Here is a 25,296-nt window from a genome sequence, read left to right as displayed (position 1 = left end):
GTTCTCAAACCCATCTTCTTCCTTTTGTTCATGCTGAGTTTAGCTGCACTTGAATCTAAGCAGTCACAGTAGCACCAACGGAACGGCATCAGTTGTACCTGCTAATTACCTGTTGTGCTTCAAATTCTCCTCCTGCCTATCAGCTATGATCATCAACAGATTTTAGACCTCAAATGACAGCCTTAAGTCAGTGACAGAAAGCACGATTGTGCCCCCTGGCACCATCCATTTCCTCCCTTCAAGTCAACTCATTTTCCGTTCTAGAAATGGAGCCCAAAACGCATGGGAGAGGATCACTCTGCAGTAACTGTGGCATTACACACAACACCAATAGCAATGTAAAAAGCAAAGCAACTATGACCTGTTTTGGTAAGACAGACATTGTTCTCAGCTACAACAGCAGACAACAATACCAGCACCATGTTCACAAGGTTAGCATCTTAAGAAGTTACAGCTGCCAGCCGTACGCAGTTCATCCTACAGAGAAATATGGGCTTGAATACATTAAGTGGCAGTTCCATTACTATATGGCGGTACCTTTCTACATGGCAGGACATGGCAGGTGGTGCTGGGTCCTCCAAGTGTATCTTCCACCTGCACAGCTTGATGCAGATGGAAGCGCTTTACGCACAGTTACTGTCAAAGGGCCCGCACTGAAAGCATCCTGCACACCACACCCGTTTGGTTAGCTTATACAGCCTGTTTAGGGATCACTCCCAAAAGAAGTTTCAGTTCTTTCATGATCTCCTCTTTAGCAGCAGTTTCTGGACCACTGAGGATCAGCAATTAACACATTCTTGATTAGCCAATTTGTTCAGCACAATTCTCTCTTAAAATAATGAGATTTGGAAGCTGTCCTTGCTCCCTGTGACACCGTATTCCTACAGCTCCTTTCACAGTGCCATCACATCACAGAAACAGGCAACAGTGAAATTTTTTGGTGCTTCCTAAGATATTAAGCAGCAGAGCCACTGTGCTGAGAAAGTGACAGTAGAGGTAACTATCTAAAATTAGGCAGATATAAACAAAGCTATTGATCCATTACTTGTCTGGCCACCTCCCTGAAAATGGCTCATTTGGGAACCAACCCGAAGACAGCCCAATTTGATTGCCCAAAGAAAGCATAACGACCACCTCTCAAAGACATTTGAAGAAAGAAAGCTCGAGAGCTCAAGATCCACAACTGCTTAAAGTCATCAGTAACCACAGTCGCTGGACACTGAAAACGTTTAGCCCTTCTAATATTTAAAAATTTAACCTCACCCTTTCACTGCTATCTAACCATTTGTGAGGTTAGATACCATTTGTGAGCTATCTAACCTCTAAGAGAGGAACGAGGACCATACAGTTTCTGGAGTAAGTCACTGTTAATACTGACTTGTTACAAACAATACAGAGGAATCATTTTCAAAATTCAGTTTAATGTTATTTAAATATTGTCTGGGCTAAAGATTAGGCTTTATTAATTTATGTGCACAAGTTTTAGTTCAGAACTCCCAGGATATTGAGTCCAACCAAACACTACAGAGACACAGGGCAAAAACTCATTCATAGTAAGCAACTCTATCTTCTGCTACTCAATTATTCCTGTATTTCACTTCAATCCAGCTTCAAAATTAAAGAACAGTTGTATGCAGGTTTGCAGGCATTGCTGTTTTAACATCCTGAGCTAAATAACAAACAGCTCTTCAGAACATCTGCTGGACATGGTAAAGGAACATACGGCTTGATTTAAGTGTCAGTAAGTTTCGAAAAGCAGCTAGTAATCGAGAGGTAGCGGCAGTAACGCTAGTGCCAGCCAACACAAACTATTCACAAACAGCCCCAGTTTAAATGTACAAAACCTCAGCACATACCAAGGAGGGCCAAACCTCCACTTGTCATACAGCTCTGTTCCATAAGAAAGTGCATGCCCACTTCAGGTGAGGAAAAGGAGACTTCGACTACCGTATCAAGGCGGTGGAGCAATGAACGGCATCATGTCAATTAACACAGGATGGAGAACGCTCGCAACTCACCTGCTATCACAGCGTACAAACTCACCATAAGCACCAAGCAGTACTGTATCAACTGCAACCCAGCCTAGGGGCCCTGTAAAAGGAAGGTTTCAGCCAATTTGCAGAAGCTCTGGCATAGATCTGCTGTACAGGTACTAATTGAAAGCCACATTTTTACTGTAATCAGGCAAGATAGTTTTGGTAATGGCCCTAATGCAGAGACTGCTGGCCCACAGAGCGAACAACAAAAGCAGCACTTACGTGGAACAGATTGAAATCTAGAGCAGAAGTGTGCTATTTTAAGCCTGCCTGTCCAACTCTTCAATAACTGTTCTAGCTACAGAACAGATGTGCAATTTATGCTTCACAACCAGCTCTCACATGGAAGTGCAGTAGTAAGGTGAAAACGCTTCACCTACCCAGAGATGAAAGGGCTAGAAAGGCTACACAGTGTATGTCTTCATCTTCATACTTACAGCGTCTGAAAAAGGCTAACCAGAAGACATTCTTGCACAAAAAGCAGTGGCTACAGCTTTCCCAGACTAGCACTACCAGGTGTCTTAGTTATACAAATTAGCAGAGTTTGCTGACTTCAGATGTTCAAGAGCAAAAAGAATGTGGTGGTGAGGTCTGCCTGCACAAGGAAGACTGCTTAACCAAATGAGCTCAGGATAAACGAGTCCACTGACTGTACATCACTGCTAATCTATTCTGTATCAACAGCAGCAGGCCCCCTCAAAGAAAGCATTTGTACACCAATGCGACTATGCTTAATCTGGGTAAAGGCATTACAAAGACTAGATAACGTAAAATAAGCATTTCAGCAAACTAAATATTCTCAACTTACTCTCAAGTTACAGAAACGTATTCCAAAACAAAAAAACAACTATATGAAAAATACACTACTGCTCATAGAAGGAAGAGTGCAAAGTCTCAGGATTGCACCCACAGATAGTATATATTCACTCATCTTCCTTATAATATACCCAAACCCCAAGGTTCATGTCAAGAATAGCTTAGTTCAGTTTCTAGATGCCCAGTCACTAACATTCAGGAATAGAGAGTGACCTCTCTAACCAGCAGTCACTGCTGTTCCTACAGAGGCTGGTATAGTTAATGCAAACTTTATTTACAAAAGACACTTAAATTAGTTACTTCATGCCATGTGTCCATACAGAATCAACAGTTCAAGGATTACATGGAGAAGAATTCACAAAATTAAAAGCGGTATCACTAGAGATCTTCTAAGAGTTAAGAACTAGGAAAAGATCTTAAAGACAATTTTACAAATTAAAAAAAACCCCAAGTTATGAGAAACTAGTCTGAACAAGAGGATGGTTGTTTACAGGTCTGTACACTAAAACTAATACACAGACAGCCTTCTATTGTCAAAGAGATGCTCACTGAGAAGCAAAGTATGTACAAATACTTGTGCCACAATGACTCAACCCCCCAAAATCCACTGTATTATACATAAACCAGTTTGTATACATTAGGCCTAAATGAGGCCATTTAACTATGAGGACTTCTAGTTTAGTAAACTAAAGCTGAAGACAGCCCAAGCAACAGTGATGCTGTCTCGCACCCCTATTTGCGACTGCTTTTTATTCTCTCCAATCTTTTTTTCAAGTCATCAATATTAGCTGCTGCAGAAGAGGGTGAAGCCAGGGTAGTTCCAATGCCAGAGGAATGAGTCTGATTGGAGTCCAGGTCCAGATGTTGGTATTGCTCCCGTGATTCACGGAGCTGGGAGAGCTTACTGTGAAGCATATCTGTAGAAGATGCAACTGTAGGGAGTGCTGGTTTAGAGAGCAGAGACGTAAGAGGTGGTCTGTCTTCCTGCTACAGGGGAGGAAAGTGAAGTGTTAAGACAGCGGCAAAAGCCATGTAAGAAGTACAAACCATAATCAATGGCTTTTCATCTTCACAGGAAACACTAAGAACAGAGGAAAGGGAAGGAGCAATACAACACAGGTAATCTGAAGTGACAGTCAGTTGCCATCAAAGTCGGGACCATGCAAAGCCAACTACAATACTCAATTCCTATCATTTAAGTAGTTTAGCTAGATGGCAGTAGGGACACGAAGGAACTAGTCTTTAAAGACCAAAAATTCACAGCAGACCAGGTTTTACTGAGATGGCCTGCAGCAGTCTTGGACAGTCTAAATTCTAACACCACAAGAGAAAAGTCCATGCCTGTGTGCAGCATCAACAGCCAATGAGTTTTCTGGAAAAATGAGAAAAGGAAACTTGGACTGATTGGCAAGATCCACCTTGCCAAAGACTTAAAACATCAATTCATTGTTCTTTTACCAACTGATACTTCAGTCTGTGTTAATTACCTTGTTACTATCATCTAGGAAACATCTGCCCTCCTCAGAGCTGCGAGCCGGCAGGCAAGTTTTTGTTAAGAGATTAAAACAGCGACATGCCTGGATGACTGCCTAGAGTGAACATCACTTCTCATGTGGCCAAGTGTGAACTTCAGTAATGGGCACTAGATTCCTAACGCGTATCACCAAATTGCTAAAAATTTCAGCCCACAGGTTTCCAATACTAAGCTCATTCAGCATTTCTGTGCCTCAGTATCCACACAGCCAAAATACATAAAGCAAAACATTAAGTCTTCATTTAGCTCTTGTGGTTGTTTCAGAGAATAAAGATCTACAATTTCCACATCATTCAACTCAGAGGTCAATATATGTTAAAGTTTAGAGAACAATAGTTATTTGAACCTTTCTGAGACTCAACTAGGCGACAAAGGAAGATACTAAACCACAAGGCTGTAGAAACAACCTGCATGTACAGCAGCGCTGCAAACTGAGCAGACTGAAATGTAAGGCTACTTGGCTGAGTAATGAGTTTAAAGCCATCCATACCAGGCACGGTGACATGCAGTGAATAGCTAGAGCATGCAGTACAATGAAAAATCATCAATTCCAGCTGGAATCTGTGCCTTTGGCACAGAAAACCCAATCACTTGAATTCTTAGAAAGTGCAAATGAAGTGCTTGGGGGTTCCAAGTGTTGTCAAGTACAATACCTTTGCGTTGTCAAGGCCACAACGCTGCCTGAGGATTTTTAATCTTTCCAAGTAAACTGAAGGCCCCACTTCCTCCCCATTTGTGTTTCCTATAGATGAAGATACAGTGTGGGTAGAAGCAGGAACACATGTTCCTTCCATTTGAGGAGAAATTCCTGAAAGATGAGAGGAAGGGGGGGGGGAAGAAGTAAAAACATTTAAACACATCAAAAAAGTGTAAGCCTTTTGGTCAGTTCCTTGAAATAAGATGCAATGGATGAAGAATCAGCCAACCTATAAATTACCAAGCTATTTCCATTTGCTAGCGTAGTCATATCAGCCCTTTCATTTCCTTGCAAGAGTGACAATTAAAAAACAAGAAAAGAAACTGAGCCATTTAAGAAGTGGCAGCAGAGCAGCTCAAGAAGTAGTGCTGAGGCTGACAGCTGAAGATGACAGTGCGAGGTGGGGGGAAGAGGAAGGTGCTGATGGGGTTCAGCAGTAACCATGATGTCCAACAGATGGAACTCAGCAACTGGCAGGAGAGGAAATATTTGGAATCTTCTGTATTTTTTTCCAAGTTTAGTAGTACTTCTGGGCCACTGGTTCTCACCCCTCTTTACCTCTCATTTGGTTAACAAAGCTGTTGCTTCTTCCGATTCAATTGGAAATTGTGATTTCTGAAGGCATGTAGCGATGTTTTTAAAGCCTAGGAAAGGCTTTTACACTATGAAAAAACCCTCTCCATTCTGAAATGAACACCAAGTTCTAAGACTTAGTGGGGACAGGGATTTGTTTTCACTAGTTTACTGCAAGAGTATTTAACATAGATAAAAGGAGAATTAAGAATTAACACTCAAAGCATTTATAATTTAGTCTAAATGAAGCACGGCTGCAAGATGGAACAATATCCTTTATTATATCCAACTTAACTGTTACAGTTAGGGAGGAGGAAAAAAAGAGACAAAGTTCAGGCAGATAAATTCTGTTTTGAAATCTCTGTTGAACTAACATTTTTTGGTTGTACACACTTTTAGGATGAAAATTGTAATTTCCTGTCCTACCTAGTTAGACACATTTAGGAGGTTCTGAAAAAAGCCTTACATCATCTTCCTGTAGTAAGTTACAATACAGGGATAGGAGAAGGAACAGCAGTAGGAGAAAAAGCTAGTGTCACAGGACACTGTGAAACTTAAGAGAAATGAAAGTTAAAAGGTAGCTTTGCTTGACTGTTTCAGTTTTTCTTGTCATCTAATCATTTGTCACCTTCCCTCCCTAATACTGCATTAAATACTCATTTATGCTCATCTACAATGAAAAGTCTCGCTAACGAACTAGAGTGGTTTACAGTAACTTATCCAATTAAAAAACTGATTTATTGGAAAGGGGTCATTACAAAGACTGTTATAGAAACAGTTCAAGTTATTTAAAATAAACCTTTTAATTCAACAGTAAACGATACTACCAAAAAACCTCCTGCACCATTTCAGTAACCAAAAGGTAAAAGGAGAACCTGGCAGCTGCTGGGTTGTAAACGAGCTGTGTACTTTGCAGAAACAACCCCTCATACCAGACACATGAAGCACAGAGCTGATATTCAATCCGCACTACAGGAGATTAATTTGAACCATTTGTTTACAAAGCCTTTCACATTTTCTATATTTAGTGTGACAATGGTTGTAACATCTTTTTTGTGAACAAAAAATGTCTAGTCCCTACAAATGGTACCTCACGAAGCAATACAAGTGCCAAGAAAATAACGTGACTCACTTTGGAAATCCATAAACATCTGCAAATATTAGCGTCTACCAGGGGACCTGTAACTGCTCTCCTTACAGGAAAAATGATTTATGAGAAGCAGAGATATAACATGTACCTGTAGAAGCAGCAATGCGTCCCTTCCCCTCCCGTTCTGTTTCTATCAGCCGGAGGCCCCTTTCCACATAGCTCTGGAAGAACTGCGAGGAGTTTTTCAGGAAGGGCTCAATGTCTGCATCAGAGTATTTCTTTTTGTATTCATACAGCTCTGCCAGACCCTGGGAGGGAAGAGTTCCTGTGTGTTACCATGACTGCTGCATACACCATTTTAATATATCATGTCCTCTTCCTTGCAGGAAGGGAGCACTTACCTCCTTAGTGTTCTCCTTGGAGCCAATTTTCTTAAATATTTCTGCCAAAATATCGTTAACTTTGGCCTTCGAAGCCTTTTCCTCCTAAATAAATGGAGACATCAAACCCAAAGTGAATAAAAATGACAGGAAGCTAGTCAAACCCACAATGTCCTCAAGATCCGCTAGCTGGATACTGAGCTTTCAGGATGAATAAAACCTTGAAGCAATTAGGGGTTTTACATTGCCACTGTTTACACAGAACAAGAATAAGCTTGTAGGACCCTTCCTGAGAAGTCAGTGTTTAAAACCCGTTCTGGGTATGGGTAACTTTTAGTAGGTCAAATGCAGGATCAGGCAGTATAAAACCTATGTTGCACGCCTGAATGTCCTGCAGAATATTTCATCCTAGGACAGGCACAGAATATTCAGGTGGTAACAGAAATACTGTTTCCGCTGTTATGGGAACTGCAAGTTCCCATAACAGCCATAAATAGAAGTGAAACTAAAAGAATATTTCCAGTATTAGTTTAGTTGCATGCTGGAAAGGCAATTACTACTTCGTATTCCACAATCACAAAATTGAGCTTGTTCCTTAAATAAACTGCCTTACATTCCCTCTCCCTACTAACACATTTACATTACTTACTATGCGAGAAGCCCCTTTTTCTGTATCCTTATCAGCTTTGTTTCCAGTCTGGTCCATGGAGTGTTTCATTACCCTGCACAGGTGAGCCTCCAGCTCAGATTCATTTTTGTTGTCTATCATTGTTAAATGGTCTAAGATCTAACAGAAGGAAAAAGGGAACATTTTTTTTTAAAAAGGAAAAGCTTTAGAGACTGAATGAACATCCAATTTAAAAAGTATGTGACTAGTGGCTGCTCTGACCTTGGGGCCTTTCAGCTTGCACAGGGTGTGAAGAAGAGTCTTCAGTGTCCTTATAGGAAACTCACTCTTGCACTGCTTCAGCTTCTCTTTGGGAAAGACTTTCATGAAAATGTGGATATCCAACAGAATACGATCCAGATTGATGCTATTAATGGTTTCTGGAAGAAGACGCACCATTCTCCAGAGACACTGGAACGAGAGGCTGACTTAAAGCAACTCAACTCAGGGAAGAAGCATTTAATTACATAAAGTGAAATTATGCAAAACTATCCTCGAACCATTTCACTCTGCTACCACATACAGACACGCACCATGCCTGTCTGCTCAAGCTATATTTGCACTGGTACATACTTTTTCTCTCTAACTAGCTGTAACGTATCCAGATCCTCCTTTAGAGCTGATGCATAAAAGTAGTGCTGACTTCTCTACCAGTAACAGGAGACCAAATGTTTCGCATGAAGGAATTCCAGCAGATAACACATAAGTTATGTGTACACCCACACACAGCCCAAGTTCTTTAGTTTAGCCCCATTAAGAATGTCCAAGTTGTCTTTAAATCATGTCAGTTACAAAAGGCTGTCATATTATAAAAAAAGAACACACACATGCTTCAAATACAGACATTTGCATGTTCACTCTGTCCTTAGGGATGACAAAACACAAGCCAGCTCCAGCCAGGGATTGTTTGAATCTACAGCACGGTGCTGCGCCTAAGCAAGTAAGCCCAGAGGTGACTGCACACTACTATATAGAGTCTGTACTAGTATACACAAGCCTCTAAACTATTAGCAGGTGTTAGGCTCCCTCCTAACATACATGAAAGTCACTACATGTAACATATAATTATAAGATTATTATTGAAAGAATTATAAGAAATCTTTCACCTTACGGTCACTGATATATTAATATATATGTTCTTTCAGCTAAGTTGTTTCAGATAAACAAGCGAGTTCAAAACTTCTACTACAGGCTCACCTTCATGACAAGTTCTGAAAACTTAGGAGAGCTGGCTGTTGCTAGCAGACTGTCTTGGAGCAAAACAAGCAGAGCACTAGAAGGAATAATTTTATAATCGTTACTCAAACAAATGGATTCTACAGGCATCATTCTTTGCTTACAGAATAATTAAAACTCAGCTGTTGAGGAACACACAAGAACAGAAGAGAAGCAGCAACTGCACAATTTTTATTCTATACCTCAAGATGTTGGTCTGGTCAGACTTTTCCAGAACTTTCACTACCAAGAGGTTGACTGATCGGATGACCTGCTCACCCTCCTCAAGGTCTTCAACCCGAGAATCCAGCATTAATGTAATAAGACCGTGCATCAGGTCCTTCAGGACACCAGTGGAGGCCTCTCGAGCCAGACTCTCTATCTGAAATAGCTACAAATCGAAAACAGTATTACAGTACTATCGAAACGGCTACAAATCGAAAACAGTTTTCCCGCGCACAATGCTTTACCACAGGGATTTCTCTAGAAAACACTGTCAAACCATCTGACATTCCCCCCCCACACACTCCCCCCAACATTAAACAATAAAAATTCAAATAGGAAGGAAATTATTTCTATTGGGTGACTTTGGAAAATACTTAGGCTGCCAACTCAGCACTCAAAAGGTAAGGAATACTAAAACAGAGCTTAGCAAAAGTGTTAAAGTGGCTGTATTCTGTAGAAGCAATAAAGAGACTTTCTTCGCCTCCCCAGTCCCTCTCAAGAGGCACACTGAACAGACCATTAGCAACAAACTTTTGTAAGTAAGACTCAATAGCAAGCTAACCTAGGTACAGGACAGACATTCCGTTCTCCTGCAATTTCTGCACAAAAATTACCTGCTCTTCACCTTAACTTTTAGGTCAAATCCTTACCGAGATCATGCTCCCAATAATACAGCTGTAAAGTTTGACTATCTCATCTTTGTCTAGCTTCTCATCTGCCATGTGTGTATTGTAGATTAGCCGAAGCTGCATAAATGTAGCGATTAGGAATTGGTCAATGTGGCCAGACATAGCTTCTGCTTTGTCTTCCTGTCTGAGAACCTCATCAATCTAAGATTTAAGAACAAAACATCCAAGTTAAGTCAACATAATGCAAACAGTAAAAACAACTCATTTAAAACTTTCCCACAGGAAAGGTCTTGTCCTGACCAGTCCATTTGGCAAGGCACTTGTACTCTAAGCTTTCACTTGAAATCAGAAGCCACAGACTTCTATTGCTAACCCCAATATAACCAATTATCGATCTTTTAAGAGAACTGCAAGCCTATCCTGTACACAAAATCACAAAACGTGAAATACCACATCACGGATACTAGAATTAACAGCTTCATGAAATCTTCTGGATAAAATACTTCTAAGTAGTTAAAGCCAACCTAGAAACATGTAAAACCTACGAGGCATGACAATTCTTTTGCTGAAGATTTTTGAATTTACATTTAAAAGTTATGTCTCACTGGCTTTTTCAAACTTACAGCACAGCTATTTGACAAAAACCAAAAACACACACTTTTTTTCCCCTTAGCGCTTCTGTGTGGAGTTTATTATTCTAAATAATTCAAGTGGAATTTCGATTGCTAAAGCGAGTCAGATGGCCCCTGTGCACTTAGTTTTGTCACCAGGGAGATCCTGAGCAGAGTCCATGTCACCCGACATGATTGCTCCACCACAGTGCAACTCATCACCCTCGCAAACAAATAGTTTAGTGCAGTGTGATTAGCTGCCACCTTAATTGGCTTACCTGTGCCAGAGCCTGGACGCTTGTATTTATATCACCACTGGCTACTTGGGAAATGACAAAGTTGATGGTAGAAGCTGTGTTACTGTGCATGTCATCAAAGTGTGGGGACACAGCACGGATTCTAAACAGTTGAAGAAAACGACATTTGTTACTCTTTGAAAAGATAGCTCTAAATTACACTGAACTGCTATATTTCAATGAAGGTTTAGAGACAAGGGAAAAGGATTTCATTTGTCACCGAGAATACTCAAGGAAGGAATCATTCCTTTCAACACGTCTGTTGCACTACTTGTAAAGATGCTGGTGATGCATTTACGAACTCAAGATCCTTCTATTATAAAACCACCTAAGCAAAACTCAGGTTTTTCATTAGAAATAACTCCTCCCCAGATTCCAGAACAGTACAACAAGCCATTACTTTGAAATCTCTCTTCCAATTAGCAGACACTATCTTCTCATTTAAACAAGTCTGAATGTAGACACTAGCATGGTCAATTCAGCTTCTCAAAGCAGTTTGAGTAGCCCTGCTGGTTTCACTTAGGGGTTAAAACTAGACTCACTTGGGCTCAGGAATCAAGACAGGCTCAAAGATGTCATCTAGTTTGTGCTGTACAAGTGCTGGCATCTCACATCTGACAGTACTGTTGTCATTTTCAATTTCATCAAGATCCAGCTGAAATTCCCGTGGAACTGCATGTGTTGTCTCCGAGTGACTGCTCATGTTGCGATTTTGGCTATAGAAACCAGGAGAGAGGTCTTTGTTATATCTATGCAACAGGAAAGAGCACTAGCACTAGCATCCACTGGTAGCCCTAGAGCTCTCATAATAGAATAGCATGGATTATGAAGTTCTAATAATCCCCTTTGCCTCTCCCCTAGCCATTAGTGAAACAAGCTTTTGTAGGTCAGAAAAGCAGCTGCTAATTACTTGCCTTCCTAGTTTTTCTTATAAACCCACCACCAGACCCCCTCCATCTGTGTTAGGTACGTACCGGTTCATTCTGAGAGATGCTTAGCACAGTTTAAGTGGTATTAATGGAATGTAACATTGAGGGGGCTTTTTTTTTTTCCTTTTTTGTTTTTTAATTGATGCATAAGTGCATAGCAACCTTGCAAGCTCATCTGAACCGAGGACTCCTAGCATCCCACATGACTTGTGCTGCGTATTAAGATTTTTCAAGGAAATGTTGTAATACGTAGTTCTCAACAGGGACTTTTATTCCAAGATAATGAGCAGGTGGCAAGGAATACAGTTTTGAGCTTTTTGTTGCTGGTACTGTTGGCCCAGGCTCTAGAATTCACACGTGCTCATCCAGTTCTGTGCTATATGTCTGCCCTTACAAGTTAAGAACGGGGTCCAATCAACACCAAGTGTAGTGTAACACATAGGAAGTTCTCCCAATATTTCTAACAGTTGTTTAACATGGAAGTGCCATGTCCCCCTGCAGTGTGATCTATTGTCACCTTGGCAGAAACCTATATTTTTCGTTTCTTTTCTTTAAGTCAGAGACCTGTAAATAACCTAGAACTGGCCATGATAAACCTGTCACTCCCAGGAAGGGATGACTAGGATAGAAATTGAAAGATACAAGAGCCTTGCTACCAAGGAGTTAGTGGGCAGTACTTACATCCTATAAGTGCGATACATAATTCTGTCCATGGAGAAGCAGTGAAAAAAGGCACAAGACCATTTAGAGAGATTTCAAGACAGACAAGACAAAAAAAAGTTTCAGACATTTTGTTTTACATTATTCGGCCAATTTTTACAACATGCAAAGATGATGATAGAAACTAAAACAACATTGCCAGACATGATATTAGCACATACATTAAGCAGGCTACAGACCATAATGTATCATTACATACTTGAGTTTGGAGGACATGTCCTCAGCCGGTCCCTTCCGCAGCATGCTAGCGTTAGCACTGATGTTTTGAGTACGCTGAGGTTTCTCCTCTGCCTGTCTCACTGGAGCAGCAGACGGTCTCTTGGCCGACCGTTTTATTCTTTCCTCCAGCATACTCATGTCTTTCTCAGAAAGCTGTAACACACAATGCTTTCACTCAATGAGTTGTATGGATTTTAGAAATCTTGGTCACCTACAGGAGGTATACTACTTATTACTGCAGACCAAAGTTCCTCAATACCAAGGGTAGGAGCTGTCAGTACCACCGTCTAGCAGCAAACTAACAGGGCCACTCTGGACTGCCAGGTGGCTCCTTCAGGAGCTAATTAACCCATACTGACAAGCTGTAATACTGACTACAGCTATTTCTAGCCCACATTATTTCCAAGAAACAAGTAAACTTGAATTCAAACTATGCTACGATCACGTGTTCCCATGTGTTGCTTGCATTGCTGCAAAAACCCCAACCAAACAAAAAATCCCCACCCCCTACCTTTCCATAGCCCCTACTAGGAGCCCAGGCAATGTTTTAACAGTAAGGATGCTGCCACAGAAGCCAGAGTCCTTCTAACAGCTGACCCCTTCAGTGTACTCACAGCTGAACCTGAACTCAGGGTAAGCCAACCCAACACTCCAAGTCATGGCAGTGAAAAGAATCATATTTATCTGCTTTCCTACAGCAGTGAACATAACCAGGAACTATGTTTGAGCAGAAGCAGCCATGACAGTTGTGTGGGAAGTACTCTACAGTACCCCTATGATTTGGAAACTTTCCTGAAAAATCATGTTTTGGGACTAGATGGAGCATACCAAAGCTCAGAAAGCCATGATTAGAAGAAACTGAATGGTTCAGGTGCTACAGTTCTATTTAACCTTGAAAATCCAAAAGCAAATGGACTAGGCAACACAGCAGCAGATTGCACTGAACAATACTTCCAATAAGATGGGCATCTAAAATGCTAACGAGAACGCAACATTAATTCTCAAGGAGATGATTACCAGAGAAAATAAGAGTCACATTAAATTTCAACATTCAGGAAGCTGGAAAAGAAGGGGAAGGAAAAAAAATAAAAGAAAAATAAAGGCAGCCTTGCTTCCCTGTTCATCACACTCCTTAAAATACCGATTCAATAGCTTTTTATGCAGCATATGCATGATGGCATATAACACAACGCAAAATTCATAAAGGCATTAACATATCCATCATATTCCAATCGGTTTAAGCGCTGCTAGAAACATTACCAAGACCACAAGTTCAGAGAACAGAACATGAAAAAACAGCCTAACAGCTCTCGATTCAAGTAAGAATTCGGTATACTTAATGGTTATGCACAATAATTGTAGACAACACAGCAAACTACCTTTCCACTGCTGGAGACTAGAAGCCAACTTCTGCCACCTTTAACTTTTACTGCATTTTAGATGACACTGCTAAGTATGATTTCCAGAGAACAAAACAGCAGCAATACAAAGCAACAACATACTGACAGAGACCTTCAGCACTAAATGCAATACAACAAAGTGAACCAGACTTCAGCTGCAAAGCAGTGCATGGAGATGGGCATTAAAAAAAAAGCCAAGAGTATTCCATGGAGCCCCAACAACTAGCCTTTCTCAGCCAAATAAGTTACCCAAATACCATCCTGAGTCACAAATGTTACTTGTACAGTCGATTATAAGAGCAAGTTACTCTTTATAAACAATTTAATTGCCATGAAAGTCTGGTTTTTACTCATTTCTTCCAGTTTAGTTTTTCATTCATGAACACCCAGGTTATATACCCCACAATCAGGAATTAACCAACTAACTTTTAGAGTATCTATGGCATAGCAAGTTATTTCCAACATTACAAAATGCTCTTGATGCCAACAGCAAGGTGTACCGTGACCAATCACACGCACTACAGTGTTAATCCCCTACAACAGTGTAAGGATTTGGGGGGTGTGGGGTGTGTGGGGGAGTTAAAAAAAATAATCTTATTTCCTTTTACACTCACATTTCCAATGAGCTTGAACACTTGGTCGCCATGAACATTGTAGACAGTCACAATGGTGTTCAGGGCAGCATTGCGCACAGTATTGTCCCTATCACCAATATGAGTTGCCATTTCTTTTAAGGCTTTCCCTGGAGTTGGCTGGCATACATTCATGCCATAGGATTCAACCAGACATCCAAGCTCTTCCAGGCATTCTAAAGGAAGAAAATGACACGTACACATTCGGGTTTAAAGCTGCTGGCAAGAGAGCCCTCCCAGTTTTCTGCGTTGCTTGCACACCTTGAACATTCACTGCAGAGAAGTGTCAATCACTATACCGATGATTGATATACACCAGGTGATAGATGGGATAGAATAGTAAACTACAGGTTCAGAATACTTCATGCAGATAGCATCTAAAAGCTGTCAGTCATCCCTATACCCTTCAAATATTTCCCATTACCACATATGAGCAATGTTACAGTTAACTTCACATCTAAGTAGTTTAGACAGTTGAGAGCTTGCAATGCTGTATTACATACATCATTCAACACTCTGGCTGTATCAGGATAAGATATTTTCAAGGTGATTAGGGAGTAGTTTGAACTACAACCACCACGCCACAACTAATTTCTATAATAAAGTTGAGATAGACGTACAGTGTAGAGACATTTATTTCCAAACTCTTGACCAATTCTCTTTGTCTCTTGGATAATAGCCCTGTTACTGTTCTCCCCAGCACTGTTTTCAATGAGACTACAAGCCTACTCAAGGGAAACTCATAATCTGATTGCAAATTAATAGATTGCTTGTCTTTGGAAGACAATAAAACACAAGATGATACTGCTTTAAAATACGATCCTTTAAACACTTAAGCATTTGCATTAAATGCTATACAGGGGTAAATCTCACAATCCACCAAATGTTATTACGCTGGATTTTTCAAGATGCAACCCAAACCAATTTCAAGTACTTTGTAATCGCTCAGTTCATCATGCCATTTCCCACCTGCACGCTGTTTTGAGTTTTTGGATTTTGTCCCCTCCATGACAAAAGTGAACATCTTGCTGGCTGGATAGATGAGACACATCCTATTCAGAATGGCACGTACATCCTTACGGATGACATCTTTTGGTTCTCCTACCTAGTGGAAAAGGTTTTAAAAAAAACAAAACAACAACGGAAAGACATACAGAATATTTTAAACATTCTCATGATACTGTAAGATCAGTCTAAAAAAATTAGGAAAGCCAGAATTATTGTCAATGCAAAATCCTTTCTGGTAAATGGATTTTAAAGGCAAATATGCAATACAGATCATAGAATCATTTAGGTTGGAAAAGACCTTTAAGATCATCAAGTCCAGTGGCTCACCTAACGCTAATAAGTGCGCCATGTCCCCAGGTGCTACATTTACGCATCTTCTCCAGGGATGGCGATTCCACCGCCTCCCTGGGCAGCCTGGCCCAGTGCCTGACCACCCTTCCTGTGAAGGAATTGTCCCTCTTACCCAATCTAAACTTCCCCAGTGCAACATGAAGCCATTTCCTCTAGTCTTGTTGCAGGGGTCCTCAAACTACAGCCCACGGGCCAGATACAGCCCCCCAGGGTCCTCAATCCAGCACCCGGTATTTACAGAACTCCCCCGGCTGGGGGTTGGGGGGGAAACCAAGCAGCCGCAGATGACTGCCTGCCATTTCATCCGCGCGCCGGCCCCCTGGTTAAAAAGTTTGAGGACCCCTGTCCTATTGCTTTCTACCTTGGAGAAGAGGCCAAACCCCATCTTGCTACAACCTCCTTTCAGGCAGCTGCAGGGAGCGGCCAGGCCCCCCCAGCCCCCTCCTCTCCAGGCTGAGCCCCCCCAGCCCCCGCCCGGCTCTGGACACGCTCCAGCCCCTCAGTGTCCCTCTGGCCGTGAGGGGCCCAGAGCTGAGCCCAGGGCTCGAGGGGCGGCCTCACCCGTGCCGAGCGCAGGGGGACGGGCACTGCCCCGGCCCCGCTGGCCACGCCGCGTGGGACACCAACCGGGGCACTGCTGGCCTCCTGGGCCACCCGGGCACGCTGCCAGCTCACGTTCACCCAGCTGTCAACCACCCCCCAGGTCCTTTCCCCCCAGGCAGCTTTCCAGCCGCTCTGCCCCAAGCCTGTAGCACTGTGTGGGGTTGTTGTATCCCACATGCAGGACCCTGCACTGAGCCGTGCTCCCCTCATACAGCTGGCCTCAGCCCATCGATCGAGCCTGTCCAGATCCCTCTGCAGAGCCCTTCACACCCTCCAGCAGATCAATACTGCCCATCACCTTGGAGTTATCTGCAAACTTACTTGATTCCCCTCATCCAGACCACTGATAGAGATATCATATACAACTGACCCCAGTATGGAGTCCTGGGGAACACCACTTACGATCAGTCACCCACTGGATTTAACAGCATTCACAGTATATTTGGAATGAACATATTAAAGCGTTTCATAGTATCTGGCTATATTCTTTGTGAAAATTAAGGCTAGTTTCTGTACAATGAACTGTACCTTTAGGATAAGATAAGGGATGAAAGAGGAAGCTTCGTTTTCAGTAAGGTGATACTCTTCTTGACTCAGCAAACTGAAAAGCAATTTGAGGTACTCAAGTGCTTTCATTAAAACACTTGTGTTTGTATCAAAGAACCGCAGGGTAAGCCATTTTAAGATCAGATCCAGACAGCTGATGACTCCATCTTTTTCACTCTCCAAGTGCTTGAAGAAAAAAATAAAAAAATAAAGTAAAATAAAGGAGGTTGTGCAAAAGGAAAACACACTGTTCAAGAAAAGAACAGATTATAAAGGAAAGTTATGCTTGGTAAGATGGTCTACATTTATTGGTTGATTCTTAGAATCGTAGGTACTCACTTTTAACTTATACAGTTTCCCAAAATTCTAAGAGAAGTCTCCGGTGAGGAAATCTTCCCTTCTCCCAACAACATTAACATCCAACTTCATAATTCCTCTGAAAATTATTTCTATATATATGTTAAGGTTTCAACTTCACAGAACAATGACCCCTGACTCTTCAGAAAATTCCTATTCTATTTCAATGCAAGCAAAACCATTCATAGCAGAGAAGAATTCTCTACAATGCCACCTACTACCACAGATCCAAACTCACCTCAATCATAACAGCCAATGCTTTGTTGTGGTGCTGAAAGTCTGCGTGAAACATCTCATCCTGTAGCCATTTGGCCACACAACTGGACATCTGAGTTTTTAGCTGCTCAATATATTCATCACGGGGAGTAGTGAAATTCCACTTCAACACCTGTAAAAGGCAGCATTTGGAACTCAAATTAAGCAATATCTTTTCTTCCTAATACAATTTACAGACTGCATCTCTTCATTCTGGTTTAAAATCTGTCTTCAAAGTCTTCTCATTTTTAACAAGTAATGGGAAAAATTCAGTGGTGTTTGCTCCCCTTGGCTTACATGAACAATTTTCTTTAAGTGGAGTGGTTATCTTTAGGCCACCATCTTAATTATTATCATTTGAAGCGGTCGTTTCTAAGCTATAGGTAGGCCTATTTACTAGCAAGTTACAACTAACATGCATGTTTCAAGCAATAGAATTTCCCTACAAAAGACAAGCTTCATAAGCAGGCTGTTCAATATAAGTGTCTTAAATACAACGGATCTTAGAACTCTGAAATTAGTCAACTGTTTTCAGTGAGGCCTTGATGATACTTCACAACTGAAGACCATCTCTTGGAAGTTGTAAAAAGGCCTTTGGCTTTTACCAGAGTATACAAAGGCACAAAATTTGTAAATTGGAAGAATACCACCACAGCAAACCAGATATCAGCCTGTGGAAGTCAACTGTAGAACCAGATAATAAATCCAAGGGATAGACAGAGACTAGCACTTCCATGCCATAGCATGTTGTTTAATTCCAAGTTAAACAAAAGAATGCATACAAATGACACTCCTTCAAAACTTGTGAATACATACAGATGTTTCTCACCTTCAGACCTTTCTCATCCTTCATCCTCTGTTCTTTCCCATTTGGGACTATGATAAAAATAGGACCTGATTTATCATCATCTTCCTTCAGATTAGGCTTGCTGAGCACTTTCTTCCCCTGTACACCCTGAAAAAAGCAAGATGTTAACAGGCAACACAAGACGCGTATATGCCTCAGTCCCAGCAACTGCAAGCATCAGATACCAGCCAACCTCATGCTGCCTATGTGTACAACAGCCAGAGAAAAGCTGGAAGAATGACGTTGATTAGAATTTTAAAAGTATGTGCTCTGCTGCTGTGGAAGCAATACCCATGACAGTGTGCACAGCAGTACCCTGTGAAGTAAGACACCACTCTCAACCAGTGTGCTAGTCACCCACACACATCCCTACTAAAATCCAACGTGGTACCCGTTTGATAGATTTGCTCTTTGTCACACTGGTACTGCCTTTGCTGAGGCTTGTGTTACCTTTGGACAGGTTGGTATTGCCCTTGGACATAGCGCTATTAACACCTGACTGCTGTAAATAAGCCACAGAAAAGGCTTTATTGTTATTGTTAGACAGCTACTTACGTCTAAGAGTTACCATTCTAAACCTTTGAATGCTTTCACAGCAAAGGCATTAACTCAAGGTTCAGAGTTTTGACAGAAGAATACACTGACTTCGGCAAATCCTTCAATGTTTGTTCCATTCATTCCTGCCATGAATCTGAACCCACATCAAACATTCTTGTTACAGTGCTACTTTAGACAACGGAGGCACTGGGACTGTAGAACAATTTGGGGTTTTCTTCTGGTTATACACATCGGACAGACTTGAAAGTTATCAGCAAAAAACATACTGTAACACAAATCAATGGAAAAAACCTAACCACAAATTCAGATGTAATCAGTTTGGATTATTATGCACTTAGAGCATCTTTATTCTTTTTTTGCACTTGTGACTGAGAACATTTTGCCCTTCATACTGTAAAGGAGAGATTAATTTCTTGATACATGGGTTCAAAATTACCATTCAAAGTATAACCTTGGAACTGCAATGGTAAGAATGAATTCTCAACAGCACGAAATCAAGGAAGCCAAGCAGATTTAGAACATCCTGAGCAGCTCACAAGACTTCATCTTTGACAACACAGGCTTTAGTAATTAAATAGGTAATGACAAGAGTAGTGATTAAGTAAGTGATATGGGTACACCTGTCATTTCAGAACTCAGACAAGCATAAAGATTCTCAGTAAAAGCAGTCCCTAGCAAGGGCTGTACTACCAATAATGCATTAACGAACTACACCTATTAACTTCACAGAACTCATTTTATACAAAACAAACCAACATACCTTAGCTTTAGAGGAGGCTCCACCTACTTTGGCTTTTTTAGGATCAGGCTTGGATTCCATGGTATTGGACCCCAAATCTTCAGCAAGCACTGGAGAAACAATAGACCATTTCAAGCTACCAACAAGCCCATTTTAGGTTAGTACAGTTTTCCATTCTTAGGACAGAAGAAAAACTGTTCATGAATAAAATATGCTTATCACACAGAGGTCTGAGGATTTTAGACTCATAAAATAAGTTCCTTAAAGTCTATGTTAGCATACGAGGTTTTCATAATTAAGGTCATAAACATTAGCAAATTTGTCATTATCACAACAACTGAAAAATGTATACACATGTATACTGTGCAGACTAATGCCTGCTCAAACTAGGTGCAACTACTGCTCTAGACAAGCTAGCACCAGCAGACAGATAAGACAGGACTGCTTCTTCAAATCACTTGTCCCCTAAACCCATTACCCTCTCTTTTGTATCAGCACAAGCATTGTAGTAGCCCCACAGTAAATTATACTGAGGAAATAGCCCAGAAAAAAATTAAACGTGAGAAGAAAAAAAAATTATATTAGGTTCAAATCAGATTATTATTACCAAAAAACCCACCCCTCTCCAGTCCATGGGTGTTAGCTTCAACACCAAGTAGCTATTTTCAAAGAGCAGCTGACAGATGGTCGTGTGGAAAGGAAAAACCCTCCTACACTGGAAGTTGACTCAACTTCAAGTCAGACCTGAACCACAAACAGAACTCACTAGATGACACAGCCATCTGTAACAGTAACTATGCTGAATTCCTCACACCCTGCTAAGTATATTTCTTCCTCTGGCATGTCAAGAAGTTTCAAAACCTACCCTTTCCTCAGTCATTTCCCAGAACATGAGAGGTTACCTGATGCAGGTTGGAATTTGGCTGAAGCTGCTCCCCCTACCACTCTGGAAGATGGTTTAGCAGGGGCTGGTTTGGCTGGCATGTTAACTTTGGCTTTCTCAAGCATGGCCAGTACCTGGTCTTTGGAAGTTGGCTACAGAACAGAAGAAGGAAAAGTATTTTATAAATTTGGAAAGACTAGTGATAGTCATTACTAATACGTGCCACACATGAGGAAAGTTACAGTAGTTTGAAACAAGCTAATCCATTTAGCATCTTTCAGGACATTTATCTCAAGTCATCAATATTTTCAGCTATTTCTGTTCTGAAATAAACCACTTTTGCATTAAGCTTCTTCTGCGAGACCTATAGGAAACAAGTGAGCCAGCAATCTGTTCCGAGTGAGTAGTCCTCTGACATTAACGAAGTGCCTTAATAGAGATTCAGCACTCAAAGGGTCCATAAGATACACCAAATTGCTAGAAGTCATATTAAAGCACGTGTTCAAAGGCATACAGCCAGACAGCAACCGGTATGGAAACTACGTGCAGGTAGATTTCTTCAGAAGAAAAGCAGAGTGAATGAGTGTCAAGCTCCCAGAGCAATAAACCTGTGGTGACAGCAGTCCTTCTGAAGCAGAGAGCTCTAAATCACAGCCTCCTGATACTATTTCCAGCCCCTCTGAGAACATTCAATGCAGACAAATGACTCAAGACAGCATATCACGAGATTGTGAATGTGACTTGTTAATATCCACTCATTCAAGGTCACATTACTTATTCTTAGGAACAGAAATACCTTCAGCTTGCTGGTAGCTTTTGCCATCTTTTCAAAGCCAAGATGCATCATAAAGAATGGCAGGGCATCCTGTGCTTTTTTACGCACATCCCCATTTCGATCTTCAAGGCAGGAGTACAGGTGAGGCACACATAAGAGCAGATCAGAAGGAACAGAACGGAGGGTTGGCAGCTTCTCAGCCAGCCAACCAAGAAGCTGAAAGAAAGTTTAAAATACAAGTTTTTGAAGAAGTGCTCATAGTGCTGTGTCAGGCCACAAGAACCTGAATAGTAGTCCTTCACATACCACTACGCAGGTAGGAAAAAACCCCACCACCCCAACCTTTGTTCAGACAAGTATTCTTAAACATCAACTGTCATGTCCATTTAAAAAAAAAATAAATACTGAGTACAGTACATTAATACGCAGCTACCTTAAAACTCTGAGCATGGTGTCTTAAGACTGCAAGGGCTATTTCTTCCTTTTGAAAGTAACAGCAGAATTTCAGCTGCACTTTATTGGCCTCAAACACATTAATGTCTCCACTTCAGTTCTGGTCTTCCTTACCACGTGGTTAATTTGAGGGAAAGCACACTAGCTCTTAAAGCGCTGATCAGAACAGACAATAGTTTCATTTAGGAGGCTTCAAAATCTGAATGACAGCTATCAGGCGGGAATAAAACTTGTTACTGGCTTTCTGAGGTTTCAGTATGAGCACACAATTACTTGTTTACTCACACAATGGTAGCATTGTGTCATTTCAGACTGCATAGATAAACATAGTCCACAGCAGGTAAGGTTATTTTGATTAGGCACATGTAAGGAGAAATTTACTTAACAGAAGCCTACCTCTTGTCTTAGAAAAGGATTTTCTTTTTTGAGCTCCTCAGACAGGTCTTCCCCTTCCAACCACTCTTTCATCCCAGTTTGTTCAGCCCAGGCATTCACAGTTGCTAGTGCAGCAGCACGAACGTTATTCTGTATCAAGAACAAGATTTAAGAAGAATAATTCTAAAGAGGGGTCAGAAGATTACAACAGAAGAGGCAACTGATTCATCCTTTCCATGAAAGGAGAAAGCTTCTACATCACAGGCTTTGAAATCTTTATTTTTATTCACTGCTTGAGAAGTCTAAGATTCAGAAGAATTAAGTTTTAGTGATGGTATCAGAAATCACCGAATCAGACACTATTCTTATCTACCATCATTTTTTAAAAATAAAGTTCAATGAAGAAGGACAAAGGATATCTTAAAAAGCACTTTGTACCTGCTACCATTCATTGATGAGAATTTTGGGAGTTTCCTAACTCTCAAACAAGCTAAAGAATAAGCTTAGTTATTTACGTAATGCTTGAAATAGACTTCACACATTCATAAATCAAGGCAAGTGGGTTATGCAGCCTGTTATTAGGGCACCCTTATTTAGGACAGACACGAGCTAAAGTCAAGTCAGGAAGAGGGGAGCCCTCGAACTCCTACCAGTTTCCACCTTTAGTGTTTTTTTCCAAGCAAAATTTACAACGGCACCCTTTTTTGAAGCAGCTACGTGAAGTTACAAGAAAGCAGATTGAATACTTAACAACCATGGTTCTTCAGAAGATGAGCAGTACTGACATGACTCCATACACATGACACTCCCCTGTAGGCTGAGTCTGAGGCAAGCAGATCATTTAAGACTCATTTAGCTTTAGCATGAATCAGTTTTAAAAGCAAAAGGTAACATCCAGGCATGTATCTAAACAAGAAGGGAGTGTCCTTGCAAGTAACTTGTCCATCTTTAATCTCATTGAGGAAAAGAAACAAATCACGTGCTGCAGGTACATAGATCATCAGCCTCTCTGAAGTGGCCTTGGCTCCCACCACCCAAATTTAATTTGTCTTCCCTCATGGTGCAAGCTGTTGATTTTCCTCAACTACTCGGGGGGGCCACTATTAATATTTCAAAGCAGGGCCCAAAAATGATCCCTCTTCATCTTCAGAAACCCTAGCAACTGAATAAACTGGGTAAAACTTGCAGTACCTCAAAGAAGTGACTACTCTTAATGTCTGAATGAGCGTACAGTCCTCTGTCAGCATCATAGTGCTTACAAGTAGCCCAGTATTATGCATTTTACTAACAGTAAAAGATAAATCACAGTTGGTCTTATCCTTAAACCATGCACTTGGAAGTAAATGGAGCTTGCTGTTTCCTCAAGATGAATAAGAGAAGAATACAACTAAAGAACTGAGATTTTACGTGTTTAAAGACCCTTTAAGAGAAACATTTGAACTAAGTTTTTCTCTAGCCCTAGGACTTGTCCTAGTCCTTCCATTGCTTGGGACAGGTAGATCCAGTTTCTGCTCTTTTTCCTACTCACAGAGTAGACACATCGGAAACTCTGATAATTGCCTGTGACTTCTGGCACAAAACACTGGCATCTTCCCAAGCCTCCTTTCCCCACTGCTTCAGACAACCCTTTCCCATGGTCCCAGCTTAGATTTTGCGTAGCATCTCAATGAGGTCAACACGGACATTACACAAACTTCACTGTCAGTTGCGAGTGTCCCATTTCTACCTACGATTCGAAGGTCTCCTACACTGTGACACAAAGACAACAACGTACACTGGAACCCACACTGACATGATAAAAGAACAGGAGTTCTACAAGTAACTTTATTTATTTATTTATTCACTTTGAACTACTATCCATCTCCCAACAGCAAGTCCAAACAGACATAGCTCAGACAGCGAGTGGCATAAAAGAAAGAGATCGTGACGAGTGTCCTACCTTACTGTCTCCTAGGACTGTGATGACAGGAATGCCCAAATTTTTCACATGCTGTTTGATATTGGGGCCCATTGCTGTTGCTAGCTGCTGAAGAATGCTCAGTGTTTGCTGCACCTGCACATAAACAAAAAGGATTTAAATTAAGTACAGTTACAACGAGTTGTGCAAAGCTCCAACTCACATGGGGAAAAGTAACACTGCTGTACACTTAGGCTTTTACTGTAGAATGCCTACTCAATGATACCCGCTCCAGACTTCAAATCCATCACAAAGATAAAGTTACTTCTATATTCTGAGCAAATTAAAGCTCAACTAAAAATATCTTCAAACAAGGGACACTTCACTTTTCTCACAAGCAGAGTATTATTTAAACTTCTTTTTGGTTAAGATTTATTATATTACATTCAAACTAGAGGTAGATTTTCCCCTTTTTTGAAGGTTGTTTTTTTTTTAAATACAAAGCAAAGAAAACCAAGTATTTACAAAAAGCAGCAAATACATTATCCAGAAATACAGAGTTTACAGTTTTCCAACTGTTGATTTCATGATATTGTAACAGACTGAGTAATAAGCAAGGTTCCATAATCATAAATAGTTTGTCCTAAGTTCTAAGCTGGAAACAGCTGAAACAGGATTTTGAATAACATACCAAGATTTTATTGGAGTCATTGAGACGACTCTTCAAGGCAGCTGGAAGTTCTCCTATGTTTGGCTGTATGAACTTAGCATCATTTATTATGCTTGTCACTTCATCTAGACCTTCCTTCCTGACCTTCCAGGTTTTGTCCCCAATCTTAGACACTAGTTCAGCTGTGATCTTATCACTATAAGAGAAAAAAAGGTTAAAAGCCCGTTTTTTTTAAGTTATGTGTCTTTTAGTATTTCAGTGCCTTAACACCACAGATCCCTGCTTAGAAAGCACTTATAAACACAAAGTT

At 40.9% G+C, this 25,296-nt stretch overlaps 1 protein-coding gene and 1 non-coding gene across 3 annotated transcripts in view; both read right to left on the bottom strand.

Annotated features, from left to right (window-relative positions):
* Nucleotides 1-1,401: 1,401 nt before the first annotated feature.
* The window catches only part of CKAP5 (cytoskeleton associated protein 5), a 54,264-nt gene continuing 30,369 nt past the window's right edge, over nucleotides 1,402-25,296 (bottom strand). For both annotated transcript variants that reach the window (XM_055717326.1, XM_055717328.1), the window contains 23 exons: nucleotides 25,008-25,182; nucleotides 24,359-24,472; nucleotides 22,441-22,569; nucleotides 21,613-21,807; nucleotides 20,836-20,968; nucleotides 19,955-20,043; nucleotides 18,619-18,744; nucleotides 17,773-17,922; nucleotides 17,160-17,363; nucleotides 15,639-15,774; nucleotides 14,652-14,845; nucleotides 12,618-12,790; nucleotides 11,312-11,485; nucleotides 10,752-10,872; nucleotides 9,884-10,063; nucleotides 9,212-9,399; nucleotides 8,991-9,066; nucleotides 8,016-8,204; nucleotides 7,776-7,913; nucleotides 7,148-7,231; nucleotides 6,895-7,054; nucleotides 5,040-5,194; nucleotides 1,402-3,839 (listed from right to left, as the gene is read on the bottom strand). In XM_055717326.1, coding sequence (XP_055573301.1) covers nucleotides 3,585-3,839; nucleotides 5,040-5,194; nucleotides 6,895-7,054; nucleotides 7,148-7,231; nucleotides 7,776-7,913; nucleotides 8,016-8,204; nucleotides 8,991-9,066; nucleotides 9,212-9,399; nucleotides 9,884-10,063; nucleotides 10,752-10,872; nucleotides 11,312-11,485; nucleotides 12,618-12,790; nucleotides 14,652-14,845; nucleotides 15,639-15,774; nucleotides 17,160-17,363; nucleotides 17,773-17,922; nucleotides 18,619-18,744; nucleotides 19,955-20,043; nucleotides 20,836-20,968; nucleotides 21,613-21,807; nucleotides 22,441-22,569; nucleotides 24,359-24,472; nucleotides 25,008-25,182 — 3,538 coding nt within the window. In that variant the 3' untranslated portion in view covers nucleotides 1,402-3,584. The remainder of the gene's footprint in view (nucleotides 3,840-5,039; nucleotides 5,195-6,894; nucleotides 7,055-7,147; nucleotides 7,232-7,775; nucleotides 7,914-8,015; nucleotides 8,205-8,990; nucleotides 9,067-9,211; nucleotides 9,400-9,883; nucleotides 10,064-10,751; nucleotides 10,873-11,311; nucleotides 11,486-12,617; nucleotides 12,791-14,651; nucleotides 14,846-15,638; nucleotides 15,775-17,159; nucleotides 17,364-17,772; nucleotides 17,923-18,618; nucleotides 18,745-19,954; nucleotides 20,044-20,835; nucleotides 20,969-21,612; nucleotides 21,808-22,440; nucleotides 22,570-24,358; nucleotides 24,473-25,007; nucleotides 25,183-25,296) is intronic.
* On the bottom strand, nucleotides 10,592-10,702 carry LOC114015738 (small nucleolar RNA SNORD67). The gene has a single exon (XR_003559833.1). It is a non-coding gene; the product is annotated as a small nucleolar RNA SNORD67 (small nucleolar RNA).

Source organism: Falco cherrug, chromosome 7, assembly GCF_023634085.1.
Source record: "Falco cherrug isolate bFalChe1 chromosome 7, bFalChe1.pri, whole genome shotgun sequence".
In the NCBI taxonomy this organism is placed as follows: domain Eukaryota; kingdom Metazoa; phylum Chordata; class Aves; order Falconiformes; family Falconidae; genus Falco; species Falco cherrug.
This window is presented reverse-complemented; position numbering and strand designations above follow the sequence as displayed.